At 44.6% G+C, this 16304-nt stretch overlaps 2 protein-coding genes and 1 long non-coding RNA gene across 15 annotated transcripts in view; 2 read left to right on the forward strand and 1 right to left on the reverse strand.

Annotated features, from left to right (window-relative positions):
• Window positions 1-829, forward strand: part of POLQ (DNA polymerase theta) — a 54265-nt gene extending 53436 nt beyond the window's left edge. For all 4 annotated transcript variants that reach the window (XM_030019689.1, XM_030019688.1, XM_041124789.1 and 1 more), the window contains one exon: window positions 356-829. In XM_030019689.1, the coding sequence (XP_029875549.1) occupies window positions 356-469 (114 nt within the window). In that variant the 3' untranslated portion in view covers window positions 470-829. The remainder of the gene's footprint in view (window positions 1-355) is intronic.
• A 3605-nt stretch (window positions 830-4434) lies between these two features.
• STXBP5L (syntaxin binding protein 5L) overlaps window positions 4435-16304 on the reverse strand; it is a 203634-nt gene continuing 191764 nt past the window's right edge. For all 10 annotated transcript variants that reach the window (XM_030019693.2, XM_030019690.2, XM_030019695.2 and 7 more), the window contains 6 exons: window positions 16034-16273; window positions 14715-15075; window positions 13601-13766; window positions 11104-11215; window positions 10497-10717; window positions 4435-9488 (listed from right to left, as the gene is read on the reverse strand). In XM_030019693.2, coding sequence (XP_029875553.1) covers window positions 9447-9488; window positions 10497-10717; window positions 11104-11215; window positions 13601-13766; window positions 14715-15075; window positions 16034-16273 — 1142 coding nt within the window. In that variant the 3' untranslated portion in view covers window positions 4435-9446. The remainder of the gene's footprint in view (window positions 9489-10496; window positions 10718-11103; window positions 11216-13600; window positions 13767-14714; window positions 15076-16033; window positions 16274-16304) is intronic.
• LOC115343578 lies at window positions 7117-12864 on the forward strand. Its single transcript, XR_003924196.1, has 2 exons — window positions 7117-7313; window positions 9483-12864. It is a non-coding gene; the product is annotated as an uncharacterized LOC115343578 (long non-coding RNA).

Here is a 16304-nt window from a genome sequence, read left to right on the forward strand (position 1 = left end):
TACATTGACATTTTCAGAACAGACTCCATGAAACGCAATTATGTTGCTGGGTGAAAGGGGAGACTCGGCAGGACTCTCAAGTGTTTAATGGAAACTTAATCTTGCCTCTTTTCTAAGTATTCTTAAACAGTGTGGAACCAGTCACAACTCTCTGCTGCATAAAGTGTTACTGGCTTTATACAGTTTCTCCATTCATAAACCCTAATTAGGATTAAACTGGTTGCATTTCTGTCAGTGGTAAGTCAGTGCAAATAAACACAGGAGAGGAATCCTGCTGTCCGGCCACCCCAGCCATTGACAGAAAAACAGAGCACTGAAGTTAGGTGTACATCTGATGTTTAGCATTTCCTTGTAGGTCGCTCAGATTGTCAAGCACGAGATGGAAAATGCCATCAAACTGTCGGTAAAACTGAATGTTAAAGTGAAAATTGGACCTAGCTGGGGAGACCTGCAGGACCTGGAGCTCTGACATGAAATGCAGCTTTCCCGCGTGTGTGGTGAGGCAGAAGGCACCATGGACTGGGCAAGGCACGGGCCTGCGACAGACCTGCGTGCGGTACGATCCTCCTGTATCGTGTTTCTACTGCCTACTGAAATGTGTGGTGGAAGCTGGTATGAATTCACCAAGCCAAACCCTTCAAAGGTCAGATGGCACAGTGAAGCATGTTTACAGAACTGTGAAATTATTGATTGCTAAAAGCACAGTATTTAAATGAATTCTGTTAAAATATGCTTGATCTTGTAATTTAAAACAAAACCCCAAAGCCTAATGAATTTATTACATATGAAATAAGCTGGAATATTGTATTAAAACAAGGCACAAAGGTAATTTGGCGGTTCTTGTGTGTAATTGTGTCTAGGACAAAAAAAAAAGTCATTGTGTTTGCACTTAAGGTTGAATTTTACAGGCCTCTGCTAGGATCGTTTTGTACTGAATTCTGCTGCTGATATTCAGGTGCCTTTCATGGAAAGCCACGAAATGGCTTTACAGCTGGCTGGATTTCTCACTGAGCAGCTGTGCAGTGTTCACAGTGAGTGGAACTAGTGCTTGGTTGGCCTCTGACTTTTAGGAAAGCATTTTGGTGACTGACTGCTGTAATTCATCCTGCTGCTAGCTTGCAAACTGGCCTTGAGAGGGATATTGTTTGGACTCTCTTAGAGTTAACAAAATCACCAGCAAAAACATCCTTTTTTAAAGACTGAAACTCGCTTGGTTAAAAACTTAATGGCAATTTGTATTTTTGTGAAGGAAAAGAAAGTACGTCAGTCGGCCAGCTGAAGTGACAGCCTTGCTGGTGTTTGAGCTCTCCGGTGCGTTAGAGAGGTGTCGCTGAACGCTGGTGGGTGACCTGTGGTTCTTCGTTCAGAGACCTGTCTCCTAGGGAAGCCTCATACCCTGCCTGTTGGTACCCTCGCTAAAAACGGCTCAGATTTCCCTCACGCTTTGCCTCAGCGTCTTTGACTCTATCCCTGCGGTCAGGCAGAAAGTTTTTCTGGGAGTTTGGGCTTGTCAAGCTGAGCTGGTCCCAAGGCTGACTTGGGTCAGCTGCTGCGATCAGATGCTTCAAAAGGGGGAGCAAGGAAGGAGCTCGCAGGGAATTAACCTGCCACTGTTTGGTGTTACTCTCCTCACTAATACCTTCTGGTCTGGCTAAACCTCACCTCACATGGTTTTGTTTCCCTTCCAGATGGTTGCAATGGTTGTACAAGTTCAGCTGTTTTTGTTAACTTCATACAATGCCTGACCTTGAATTCTGTTATTTTCATCGTGTAGCCCTTGTGTGGTACAAGAATGGGATGACAGGTGCCTCCCATCACCTTCTTTATGCCTCTATTTTATCAGGTCTTTCTTCTGCAGTTCCCCCCTTATGTAAGCAATCTCCATCTTTCCATTCTTGCATCCTGTGAGAAGGTTTCAAGCCCCTAATTATTCTTTCATTTCTGAACTTCTGCCAGATCCTTTTGAAGAAGTGTACTTTTGAAGTTGCCTTTATAGCCTGATCTGAGAGGATGCATACTTGGCTTTCAACAGCCCGATAGCGTGCTTGAGCTTGTTAACTTCAGATGCCGCGCTTTTGGCGTGGCCATTATCCTGACATCAGAAGTACCCGGCACCGAGGTTTCAAGAACATGGTGAGTTTTAAAAGATGTTAATGGGCCCTGCGTACAAAAGGCCGCATCCTGGACCCTGATCCGCCACCTGCCTGTTGGGCAGCAAAACGGACACGTGGCATCGAGTCAAAGCCCCGGGCGAGGATGCCTTGACTGCCCTTCTCAGCACCGACGGGGCCTGCTTTCCTGTTTTGTATTTCACTTTACACTGAGATTTTTTTGTTTCCTTCCTGCCTGCTCTATGCTGTGGTTTTCTACCACATCTGTAACCTGATGGCCAAGCTCTTTATCCACAGCATTCGGTTGGTAAGACAGTTGTTTCTTTTCTTAGCTTATTAAAGCTTTTATTATTAACAGATCTGAGCCTCGGCACCCTGGTGTCTGACCATTTGTGTGCTTTGCCTGTGAAGATGCTGGGTTGAACTCATTACCAGTTCACAGGGCCTAATGATTTCCTGTCCCGGGGTGTCCTGTGGTGACACACCTGTGCTGTATTTCAGGCCTCACCGGAGCTGCGCTAATTTGAGTTGCTTGTTCTTCGGCACATTACAATATTTTCCCCCCACGTACTGTCTTTAGAATTTCGGAAGGACGGATCTCACGCGTAGCTCCCAACAAGCTCTCTAGACAGGGGTGATGCTAATCAATAAGGGGATTGACACAGAACTAAACTTATTTTGCTAAACAAACTCAGTGAGTTCATTTTAATTAAGCAGTAATTTGGAGCTGATGAGATGATAAAAGGTGGCCACTGCTCTGTGAGCAAGGTGGCTGTGGTGTTTGTTTGAGTCATGATAGTAGAACTGGCTCTGAGCTGTTGCCTGATTGCTGCTATTTATGTTCCTTAATTCTGATGAGACTTGAACTATTAGTGAGACTAAGCAGGGGAAGCAGAAGAGGGCTTAGGTCAGGTAAGCTTACAACAGTACAGGAGAGGATACCTGTTATTTTCTCAGGTTGGTAGAAGGAGGTTGGCTGCTTGTGTTACTTATTTTTTCCTGTGGGCCCCTCTCCCCCCGCCTCTGATGGGCTGAGGCCTGTGTTTAGTTGGAAACCGGGCTTTTTTCTAGTTCAAGATCTGATAACCAGAGTGCAGGTTACTCTCTTCTTGTAGACAGGACGGGATGCATCTGATTGCATTCGTTTCCTCAGCTGGTTTGTGTCTCTCTTTGCAGTCCACCCCTGCCTCCTGTTAGCTGGCACTTCCCAGCGCGTGCAGTAACGCACGGGGCCTGGCAAGCCCGAGAAGATGACGGATGAAGGCTACGGAAGGGGTAGGAGTTCCATTTTTTTACAGCAGCCTTGTCCCTCCGTGTGCACGGAATTGCTACTGCATCCTAGTCCTGCCTCGTGCCCTGCGCTGCCCTTGCCTGGCTGCTGCACCAGCAGGTGGGTGTCTGTCTGCCAGAAGACGTTGGGTTGGGACCCAGGCGTGACCTGTGGTCACCAGGAACGCCTCGTCTTCACCTCACGTGAACCTCGCAGGGAGAGCCCGGCCCCTTGGGCTGTCGAGCAGCCTCGTTCTGTTCGGTTCATATCCACTTGTCAAAATGACTCAAATTTCGATTTCGCCTAATTATTACTGGCATAGGGCAGAAATTCTGCGCACATGGTAGCAGGAACTCCTGCCACTGATGTTTGATACGGCTACTCGGTCCTTTTCCTTGCACGCAGACCGCAAGCTTGTTTTGCCTTGGTCTTTCTGCTGCAGCTTTCCTTTTGGTCCCTGCCTACTGCAAGTGCTCCTTGGGCGTTCTTGCAGCTGGGCAGTGGTGGGAGGGAGGCAGGTGACAAAAGATGACACACATGTAATCTGATCTGGTTTGGTCATTTTGCCTTTTTCCTGTGCTATCTGCATTTCATCAAGAAGAGAGTTGTGGTGTTTTTTCCTCTAAATCTGTAGCTGAAAAGAGGGAGCTGGATGCTCAGCAGCTTCGGCTGACGTTTTTGAGCTTCTCATGGCAGAGCAACTCCATCGCGTTGTTGTAAGTGATGTGCAGGGTGCGCTCAGCCGGCCAAGAAGCCCGGCTAATGCAGATAGTGTTCCTGGGGCTGGGATCGGGGTTATGAGCGCCATGCCATGTGAGCTCCCTGCAGTAAAGCACAGAACAGCAGCGGGCGTCTGGGTTTTGTCCCTGCGTGAGCTGCTGGAGGAAGGGAGGTGGCCATTCCCACCCAGCAACAACCGTGGCTGCATTTTCCGTATCCCTGGGGGTAGTGTAAACTCCACCCAAAGTCTTTACGTAAACCATGCACCTTTGAAATACTACAAAGAATCTAGGAGTAGAGGTTGGAAAAAAAAAAAAAGAGATCTACACCAACTAATATCAATTCTTTATTTTCTTTCCCTCTTTTTTTTGGTTGTTACTGGGGATTCAAAACAGCCTCAGTTAAAGATGCCTTAGTTTTCCTTTTGTGACGCCGATTTAGGATACCTGTGGAAACAGGACATGGTTAGCGCAGGCGTGTGTGGTTCACCCCAGATTAGCCTTTGTTCTGAGATACAGGTAATGACTCATTAACAAACCCCACACATATTCTGTCCACATTTCCTTGACATTGAATCTGAATATTGGTTGCTATTTAAAAAAGTACAATGTCTGATTTGTTGATTTAATCACAAAACAAAACACATGAATGGAAACACTCATTTACGTGACTATTGCTTATACACCTAAGATGACGAGTTGACTACAGATGGCCACACGTAGTTCCTTAATGAGAGAGAGTGTGTTCTTACTGAGACCAAACCAAGGCAAAAAAACATTCAGGACCAAAATACACTGTGCTTGAATTCACCTTTAGGTTATGGAAACGGATGCAGGGCAGGGTATCCAAGGGTTGTAATTAACTGAAATCCAGCTTTTTGCCTGTGTTCCACTATGGGCAGTTTGTAAATGGAGGAGTCCTGAGGTTGAACACAGCTCTCATTTAAGCTGCAACATTTTCCTCACTTCTTAAATTGTAGACTGAAAAAAGTATTTTTGTATGCATACCTTCACTACAGTGCACACGTTGTGGTGTCAAAGGGCTTCTGTAAAAGGAATGTGTAAACTGTTTCAGAGAATTTCTGTATGTGATAATTTTATACAGTATGTGTAGTAAATGGAGTATTTCTGTTAAATATTTGTGTAACAAGCTATATTCTGGTAATATAGGGAATGTCTAATTGACATAAGTAGTTGAACTCTAAAAAAAATTTAGAAAACAGCTATTATACAAACCAAAAACTGATTCTCAAAGTTTCCTTTATCGTGTCTTTTAATTCAACATTTGAAGCTTAAGTTAAAACTCTAGGAATGGATTTTTGAATTTTTCTTTTTTTTAAATAAAATAGCTTGTACTTCATTGAAGAATTGCAAAGTCTGAAAACATACAGGTGATCTAATTTAATGTATTTTCTCTGCATACTCTGTCTATCTACAGCTCTAGGCATAAGATTAAACACACCTCATCAAACCCAGAGGCATGTGTGTGCTGCTGGAAGTTTTGTGTGTCCGGTTTTGGATGTGGCTGTGAAGAGAGCTCCTGTAAAGAAGAATGTGAGGGAACAGGGAATCCAAACGAACAAAAAGCATTTGAAATTGAGGTAATATTTCTAGCCAATCTGGTCTATTGTAACGGAGGACTGCGATGTTAAAGATATGTCTAAGTTTAGGATTTAGCTTGAGGTGGCGCTGTCTTAGTGGGAAAGGTGAAAGCACATGATTTCAACATCCAGCGACAGCTCATGTCCTCAATTTTCTTACAGCAAGTCAGGTCAGATGCTGTGCTCGTTGCTTGGAATTCTGTGTCTTTATGCCTTTTACTAACAGCCTTTAGTAGCGTGTTCAGGTCAGGCCTTTCAAGAATCCCACACTCCCCCTCATTTCACAATAAATCAACCAGGCAAGAGTTCTTCCTCCCTCACTGAAGTTTTTAAGTGAAGTTTTTTTTCCCACATACATGGTAAATCTTGATAGAAAGCATTTAACAGTGTGCACTAACAAACTTATACAACATATACATTACATATATATATTTATATATATAGAATGTTCTATATACAAACATATACAACTTTTTAGATCTCTACAGACTACAAGAAAATTGATAATTATAGTCACAAGTGGTGAACTGAACAGAAATAGTAATTTGTAACTGTCTGGAAATATGTAAAATAAGTAATAGTGGAAAGCAAGATACAGCTGTGACCTGATGGGGAATACTAGAGAAAAGTTGCTTAAAAGTTTAGTATTAAAAATTGTAAGTTTGAGGGATGCTAAATTTTCATTTCTCTGTTGCATAAAAATGCAAATGGAAATCTACTGGCAGGTGTTTGTGGGGTTTTTTTTTTGGTTTTTTTGTTGTTTTTTTTTTCCCCCCCTGGTGTTAAGCTAGAGACTGTTGGCAGCCAAAGTCAGTCAGGCATTGTGTAAAAGACTTGTTGAAGACACTTTTCTCTCTGGGCATGCTGGAGTGATTAGCAATTAAAAGTTGCTCTTAAATTTTAGATGTGATTCTCAAACGAGCGAGCAGGCTCTAGCTCCAGCCTGAAGACATTTCCACTGAAATCAAGGTAACGGGGCTCTCTGCAATGTTAGCCACCCACATGGGGTACAGCCGAAAACTTAGGCAGAACGGGCAGCTGCCTTGTCATCGAAGTGAACCAGCCGCTGCCTGAGCGCCAGGGCTGCGTTCGTAAAGGCTGACTGCGTTACACCAGTTCGTAATGGAAACGTTACACCCACGGGCTATGGGGCCCGAGTGCCACGCTGGAACTGGTAACGGCCTTTCCAGCTGCAACACCTCGGCGCAGAAGCAAGCGCAGAGCTGGGTACAAAGGCTGGTGGGGCAGCTTCGCAAGCTAATACCAAGCTTTCTTCCTTGGTATTAACGAAGTGTTAACTGCTCAGCTTCTCTGAAAAAGCAGAGAAGGCAGGAAGAATAAGGGCTAGAAAGTTGGTTGGAGAGTTTGAGTGCTCTGCTGCCTGAAATGATTTTGTTGCCCGGAGACTAGTAGTTTTGGAGTACAGGCCAGAGCACAGGTAGAGTGAATGTACATTTAAACAGAAGATAGAATTGCTATAATGTTTTTCTCATTTATTTCTCATCCTAGATGCCTGGTTACAGTGATGCTTCCTCACACATGCAAGCGGCTAGTTCTGTGACCGGGCCACTGGAAGGAGTGCCCCAACCCAGTTCCTACTGGCATCAGAGTGGTGAGTTTGCTGTTTCCTCAAACACACACACGCACAGAGCCATCCTCTCGGCTCACGGACAACTCCAGTTCCTTAACTCTCAGCAGAAACCTAGGCATTGCTCGGGCTTTGACCTTCTTCCCAACAAGTTCCTACAGTTCTCACGATTATAGAGCAGCTTCTCCTGTGACAGAGAGAGTCTCACTCCCAGTTGAGCTAGACCTGTCAGGGCCATCACTTTGATGTTACCCACAGACAAGTGTAGAATTCCTGTTGTGCTACAATGTGAATTTAAAATTTAACACCTAAACCTGTTCCGACCCTTTAACTTGTGCAGCTGGGCTGATAGTGAAGCTGGACTTCTGGACTGTACAATTTCCTGGGCTCCATTTTATTGTAAGAAAAGGAAGGGTATGGGAAAGGCATCTTTGAGAGAGATCATCTGAACACTGGGATGACTTAAACACCAGTGAAGTTAAGGCCCAGTTAGGAGAGGGATGGTGCCCGTCTGCATCACTGTCTGTCAGGACTCCTTGAAGGGACAGAGGATGTCACTCTTCTCGTATAGAAAATTTTTCAATGCTGCTTTTCCACCTTTTCCTCACTTCCCTTTTCTAATTTGAAACGATGTCCAGGCACATGAAGACAAGCCTTCAGTGCCTTGTTTCCAAGCCAATCTTGGAAAAATTTCTAACTTAATGGTTGACCTGTGTGGCAGTCAGGCTCTTGTAGGCTACTGCAGCACACTCATGGACTAGGAATCTCTTTGTGTAGACAGGTAACAGGTTCTACTTACTGTTCTCTTCTGTAGCTGCAGGTTGGAGAGTTTTCTGCAGAGTTCACTGTAGAAACCAAACAAGCTGCTTTGAAGCAGAAGGAAATGACTTTTAGCAGTGTGAGCAGGAAGCCAATTGCCATGCACCCAGGGTGTCACTTTATATATGTGCCAATTCAGGGCTGTATGTTGACAGTTGTTTTTCATGCTCCTCCCCATGCCCACTGTTTAGTTGTGCTGCTGTGATCTCTCTCCCCGCCCCAGCTTTGCGGGGGGTTACTGTGCAGTTTCCTTAGCATAATCTCAACTGACCACTTAAAAACCACAAAAAAAAATCACTGCTCTGCAAGCAAGCTCCTAAGCAGCTTCTGTGAGCAGAACTTGACAGACTCTCCAACTTGTAATCCTGCAGTTTCCCATCTTGCCTTTCCTAACTTGAAGAAGCGATTTCCTAAGCTCGTTTTCTATTCCTGCTGCTGAGAAATAAGGCAACCAAGTGATACAGACACCACAGGGATGAAAAATGCCACAGCCCCCCTTCAAGGACAACCGAGATAAATCTAGAGCACATTTTAAAAAGTACAGATAAGGATGACATGTCATGTGCTCTGAATTGCAAATAAACCATCTATGCTCGTGTTTTCATTTCAGATAGTGCCTGTCTAGCTGCTTGAAAAAATCTGTAAATTTTGGGCATAGGATTTTGAAGTTACTTATTCTTTTGGTAGGAGTTAAACAGCACTGATTTCAAGCAAGGTTTTTCAAGGGAAATAAATAACAGATAAGAAAATGCAGCTCAACTCATTTTTATGTTGAGAATGGTAGCAAACATGCTTGAAATGTACTGGCTTTTTGTAATGTCACTTTTAAAAAATAAAGATTTTTGCCATTTAAGTTTTTTTTTTTTTTTTTTTTGCTCAGAATAGAAATAAATCCCATTTTTCTTCGGTCACAACATGCTTTCAGTTTTTTTTTTTTTTTTTTTTTTTTTTTTTAAGATGTCAATTAGTCATGCAAAGTTTTGTAAGTGCATTAACATTCGAGTTTGTACAGAATAGTTTTTAACCAGACGCACTCCCCACAGTTCATACCTACAGCTTCTGCAAAACTACATGCCACAGTGATGGTTGAGTTCCTTTTGGAAAAAAATTGGCTATCGCATGAGCCAGCTGTTGGAGTAAGACCCACATGATTCTTAGCTTCCATGTCACGGTCTGTAAAATTTCTCCTTCACTCCCACTGTGATGAATCCAATAATAGTAACAGGAAAACATCTTCTAGGAGAAAAAACTGTCTCTGGCCAGTGACTGGTAGATTTAGGAATGAATGTTGCTTCCCTGAACAGTTTTCTTAAAGCCACAAGCAGCTGCTTTGAAAATCTAAAACTGGTACCACTTTTTGTCCTTGTATTTCAGCATCACCTACAGAAATGGGAAACAAACAAAGAGATATAAAATCTGCATACAAGGTATCGCACATGACCTAGGCCCATTAACTGTCACAAACTTCATAAGTAAAAAAGGAAGAGCAATGCAGTACTTTACTAACAGTGTCACCAGGTCTTGAGTCCACTGAGACCTTCTATTTAATTTCATAATTGTTTGTTAAGATTTTTCCTGAGGACCTTTAACTACTTTTCTTCTGCAAAAAGTACAGAGGTATGGGTATAACCAGGAACTTGCCTTCTGCTGCTATGGAGATGAGCTTATCTATGGAGCATAATAGATATGCCCTGAATATATAAACTTCTTGCATTTCAGGGCACGTTCTTTCTGCATATTTTTGTCTCACACTTACAAAAGCCAATAAAAATGTAAAGGTCTTGTCCGGAGATGTGCTGCATGTTAAATGAAAAATCTTGGGAAGTATTCTTTAATGTTGTTTTAACATCAAGGAAAATCACTTCAGTTGATTCCCAGCCTTAACAGCGTGGGATAGAAGAGCTTTCCATTTCCAGCTCTAAGCATAGAAGCTGTCTATTCCAGGCAAGCCCTATTCTATATAACTGTACCGCAGTGTTGTACTAGAAACGTTCTCCTCTTCTTCCCAATAAGATCTGTAAAGGTTCCTACGTACACATCCACCTACCTGTTTTCTGCCCTACTGCATAGATGTGCTGCACTAAGTGGCTTAAAAAAAAATCATAATGAATTAGTGAGAAAGGCGAGAGATGAGAAGTGCCATGTTCTAAATTCAGAGGCTAACAATGGATGCTCATTTATGAAAATGTGAAACGAAGGGGGGGTGCAATGGAAGTTTCTTTTTTGGCATTCTCATTGTTTGGGAGCAGGAAAAATGGCCTAGAACACCCAAAACACCACGACTGGGTGAGTGGGGAGAACCGTACTTTACTTTCCCAAAGAGAAGCAAAGGCTCAGTTGCAGGGTTGGCAGTTCCTAGTTCGGGGCGTGTGGTTTCGGGGCCCCTACCTCGTGTGCATGTTTGGAAAACGCCTCTGCGCTGGCCATCATGCTCGCAGTCCTTTCATCCAGCTCTCCCAGTTTCTGTCCTCTCTCATCAAGGGCAATGCGTGCACGAGTCAAGTCCCCAATGACTCCTCCTGCGGCTCCTCTCACACCTTCAATTCCGCCTGATCCAGGGATGTGCTGGGCAAGACTGCGAGACGCTTTTCCTGCCGTGGCCTCGCCAACTGCAAAGGAGAAACGGACAAACGGACAGGATTGAGTTCCTGGCCATGGCTCTGTCAGTGCTTCTCATCCTAGGGCTGCAGCCTCGCCGTGGCGATGCCATTTGAAGGGCAGATGGCACGTGTGGAAGACTTTGCTCTGTGCACCGGCACATCTACGGGGCACTCCTGGGCTCCCGCCCTTACTCGTTCAAAAGAAGCTGCCGAGGTGAAGGAATCATGGGAAGGCAACTGAGGATCCTCCCCTTCCTTCACGAAGTCGTCTTTATTTTTTCATCAATGATCTAAATCTTGTGTACCGCTCCATTCCTAAATGACAAGGGCAGGGGACCCTGTGAATTGATTTCTGCAAAAAAAAAAACCAAAACCAAACCCAATAAATTACTTACAGAGCTCCTCTCTGTCAAAAGCTTGTCCACTTCCTCCAAAAAGTCCTTTGAGAAAGCCTCTGTTTTGGGCTTCTGGTGTTTCCACAGGAGTAAACAAATCCCCAAGCATGTCCTAGTAAAGTCAGACAAAAATCCATGTGAAAAATTAGTGAGGTGAAAGCTGTTCTAGGTGATTTCCTTATTGGCATTAACGAGCCACATGCATTGGATCTAAACCAGTTTTAAAAGAGTCTGTTATGTGAACAGTACTGAGTACTTAACATTTGTGTTTCATGACAGGCAAATACTTGGGCTAACTAGATTCACTCAAGCTTTCAAAGGGACTTGGTTTATCATGGCCCAGTCTTATGTTCATTACCACAGAGAAAAAAATTTACAAGCAATACAGAGTGAAAATATCAGTGATAAGATCACATTTCACTTAGAAACAGCAGAGGCAACACTATAATTGAATAAACAATTTGTTGTGAATTATGTGTTTTGCTTTAGTGATTATCCAGGCAAGCAGGGCAGTCATTCTGTTCTCTCTCTATAACGTACCCGAGTTCAGCGCTTGCTAGCAGTTCAGAGAGTTTGGTAGGTTTTTGTTTGGTGGCTTTTTGTTGATTTTTTGTGACAAAATCCCATCACCTTCCATACAACCTCTCCCCCCTCCCCGCCGCCGTTACTGTGCATGTTGGCAGTGCCATCAGCAATGCTAAATGAGCACGTCTGCTGAAGGCACTGCCGCGGCACCAGATCTTGGAGCAGTCGACCCAAACAAATCTCAGGCTCAGATTTACCTGCAGCAGTACTGGGAAAAGTGGCCTCTCCAGCTTAAAACTGATAAAGAACGCGTGCAGTCCCATTAGTGTTTGAAACCAGTGAGGCTGTGTGCACTGAGAACAGTTGCTGCCCTGTTGCTCAGCTCTGTGTTTGCTCATCGAAGCCTCCACAGGCAGATACAGCTGTTGTGCTGCACAGAGCACTCGGCTCCTGGGAGGCTGAGTGCTAGGACGGCGCTGTGACTCACACTTACTGCTCCTCTGCACTGTCACCTGCTCTGGGGAGAAAAATTACTGCAGCCCTTCGAGCCTAAGTGGAGGCTCTCATGCAGCCTGGCTTTGTTTTCCTAGGTAGCAGGTGATACGGGGTCATCTGCTTTTTGTACACATATAATGACTGTGCAAGCCTTTTACTGTCCTCTCTGCATAAAAGCCAAGACACAAGCAGCCACAGCCCGACCGTACAGAGAAGCAAGGGCTGTGTTTCCCTTTGGTTGGTTGTTGTATGATGCTATTAAGGTTAATTAAAAAAAATCTAGCTTGTAACAGCCTCTCACTATAGGTCCGTATTCTAAAATACATTGATCAAACCTTTTGATCACTTAAAAATCAGTTCCCTGCAAAATAATCTCTTCTCGGATGCGCAGAAGCTTGTGTGCAATGCTCACTCCTCACAGTGCCTTTTCAGACTTGAGACAGACAGTGCTGTGATGTGAGTTGAGCAGCTCAGCACATGTTATTCCCTAGGGCATAATGAGTACTGGCAGGACCATTTCTTTTATATTTCTATCCTAGTTCAGTGCTAATTATATAACCTAGAACTTATTCCCCCTCTTTTTTTCCCTTTTATTACTCATGTTTCTCCCTGTAACCTCTCACAATTCCTCCTCTTCAGTAAATGACTTTTTAATTTGCATTTTCATTGTTAAAAAACCCCAACCAACCCAAATCTAACATTGTAAAGACCTTTTGCTCAAAATAAATTATTTTAATTGGACCACTTCTATAGCTACTGTGTTTTAATGTACAACGGTAGATGCTTTCCTCATGTGGAAGAAGGGGAGTACCAATTATTGGAGTAAAAACAATGGTAAATAATTAAAAAATATATTAAAACAGAGCATATTTTTTGATATTAGCCACACTGGTTTGTCTCATGCTCCCACCTATCTACGGAAAGCCGCACGTATTAAGGTATTTTTAGAGTTAGAATAAAAAATGATAAAAACATGGGAAGGAATTTATATTTTCACTGAGGCAGTTGCTGTGTGGTTGGACACATGCTGGTACCAACTGCTGTAGCTGCTGTCCATTTGTAGCTTCCCCTGCTTTCCCTTCAGTCATTTTTAACAGCTGGTCTTTCGTACGGTAGGACTTTGAGAGAAGCAGGCTGTGAAGAGTCCCATTTGGGCACAAATCTGCCTCTGTACAGAGCCGGCAGAGATGGCAGTTACGCGCGGGCAGACTCTAGGCTCGGGCCAGCCCTTAGGGCACAGGAGCAAAGTGACAGTGTCATGAAAAAGTCCAAACGGCGACAGAGCTGCTGACCTCTCTCTGCTGCTTTGGCATCATTCAGCCAGGGCAAGTGGAAAGGAACACGTCTGTCCTGCTCCCGCAGCACAGCCTTCACTTCAAATACTAAAACCCAGCAGTGAACCCGCGGCAATTTACATCTGACGAGTCAGGCCACCGGCCCTCCCACACAAGCACCGAAGTAAGGGTTTGAGCCTTACCTGCAGATTGTCACACATCTCCTGGCTGTACGTCAGGCGCTGGATCTCTGTGGGAGAGCTGAGATACAAAGCTTGCCCTTCGTTAGTGAAACAAAAGGTCCGCGCTATCCTCATGTCTGTTACAGGCAAATAGTTGATGTCCAGCAGCGGGCGAAGGCTGGGCAAGCTGAAGAGAAGCAGATACCCACGTTAGTTGCCACACGCGGTACACCTGCTCTGTGGCCGCATTTTAAACCAACATTTAAGTTCATGCTTTTTATAACTGCAATAGTTAAAACGCAGCTCTAAGCTGAAAAATCCCGCCATAAACAGGCTGCCTTCCTGTCGTACTTTGTTTTCATGCACAGGGAAGTTTCAGCTGCCTTGCCTCCATGACCCTTAGGATTCTGCTCCTGTCTGGATTTGGGACGCGCATGTGACACAGTACGGCTCGTGCCACGTTGGCTGGGCAGTTTGCAGGGTAAGGCCTGTCCCCAGCTATCGCATGGGCAACTGCGGGAAACGGCCCTGCTTGCACCCTGCGGACAAAGGCTCCAGCATTGCCTTTGCTGTCCCTCCAGCTTCTCCTGGTTTGCCATTTTGGATGGCACTTTCCAAAATTTAAATGGCCTGGCTGGGGGAAGGGGGTGCGGCAAGCCGAGGGCACTTCTACAGGGGTACTGCACAGCCAGCTCACTGGTGGAGAGGACAAGGAAGGGAAACCAGGTGCTCTGAGCAGAAAACCTTCTGTAACGGCAAGCAGGGGACTTGCTACTTCACACTGGATAAGCAGTACCCGTTCTATACCCGAGTTTCTCTATACCTGACTTACCATAACTGAGCAAAATTATCAGGGTTTTCTTTGATGACAGTTAAAAATCATCAGCCATCAAATTGTCATGGGTGGGGGATTACTATGAAATAAAGGAGTTTGCTTTGCTGTGCAGCTGCCTTAACTCCCCGGGTGGAGACAGGCCAAGGAAGAGGTATGGCAGCGGGCAAGGCAGGGCATTAAATGCACCCACCAGGGAGCGATCGCAGAGCATCAGAGACTCTGGAGCAAACACAAGCGGAACGTGACTGCACTGTGCCACCTCTTTGCTTAATTTTGCCACAAGATTAGTTAGATAAGTACCTCAGTGTCATGATGTGCCCATTGGCACAAAAGCACGCCAGACAGACGCTGTTACAGAGGGTGACCACATCTGCTCGCAATAAAAAGGACGTTTCGGTGATGTTGTGGACATAAAGACATGTTTGGGAAGGCAATGAGAAGACTTTGGCTTGTTTTTCTGAACAAATGACTGCAAATTGATGATCACCCATATCCTGGGAGGAGGAAGGGGAATGCATGACAAGTTTCCTTTTTCTTGTTTTTTCACTGTCATCAGCACTGTGTGGGTCCCTCCATACTTCATACGGTGGATGTGTCAACGTCCCCATGCAGTCCAAGCACGCGAAGGTCAGCACGGCTCCTTTCAGTGTCAGAACTGTGCCTGCAAAATGTAATTCCTCTCACTGACACTGGCACCACAATTAAACTGGTTGTCAGTACTGTGAATGCGTGCAGCACAGCTGACGTTCAGCTTTTGTAAACAGAGCAAACACGTTAATCTAGCTAAGGTGACAAGTCTTGCTTGCTCAGTTCTTCCTGACCACACAAGAAGGTGAACAAACAGGCTGCAGTACTGAAAAAGTCTCGGGCAGCCAGTATCAAATAACGTATATAATACAGGCTATTGAATACCATAAAGATAGGCCGTTGTTTATCTCTACATTATACTAGTAGGATATTTACGCCCCAGTAGTAAAATTACTCTTCTTAGTCTGGTGACCTTCCAGCATCGTTTTTCTAAACAAACCAGGGGTGGGAAACCTCTATTCCTGTGCATTCTCTGATTTTTGTCATTATTTTACTTTAAACATACTAAGCACATGCTGCCTCTCCTCAGACCTGACCTCTCTCAGCCCTCTGTTCTCTCTGCTACACCATCTGTCACTCACTCAGCCAAGGATCTCTCCTGGCACATCAACCTGCCAACATTTTTGTTTCCTTTCCTGAACTCCCTTCTGCTTCTCTCCAGCTTTCTGATAGTAAGACAGCCAAACTGTTCACAGCATCCCAGATAGGACTGCATCAGAGATGTACACAGGACTGTAATTTCACAATATGAGGGAACTCTGCTAATTTCCCTATTCTCCCCAAGAAACATGTAATTTTGCGCACGACATAAGGTCATCTTTGGAACTAACACAACCACAGGGTCTCTGTTCACGAAGCTGCGTGTCTCTCACGAGCATCTATCTTTACCTGTGTGCCTTCTATGTAGTGAGTGACCATTGCTTGATACATATATCGAGAAATTTCTGCCCAAAAGGCCATACAAAATCATGCAGTTATTCCCCCTTTTGTACCAAGACAGATAATAAACAGGAAAAGAGCTGCACTCTTACCACTTGGCGACACCATGACTGGCTCTGACTGCCGTAAATCGTCACTAGCAGGCAGATTAAGGGAGAGGATTAAGACCATACCGAGGCCCGTTCCAACCCAGAGACAGGGGGAGACAGCAGAGTCATTCTTTCGGGCAAAGGACTCCATGAAGTATAAAGCAGTAATTGCTTCCTTTGAGTCCCTGTCGATACTGGACACGCTGGAGCTTCGGGAACGGCTGAAGGAGTTTTCCCTATTTTCTGCATAAATAAATACAAGCACACAGGCATA

This window comes from Aquila chrysaetos, chromosome 7 (genome assembly GCF_900496995.4).
Source record: "Aquila chrysaetos chrysaetos chromosome 7, bAquChr1.4, whole genome shotgun sequence".
Lineage (NCBI taxonomy): Eukaryota > Metazoa > Chordata > Aves > Accipitriformes > Accipitridae > Aquila > Aquila chrysaetos.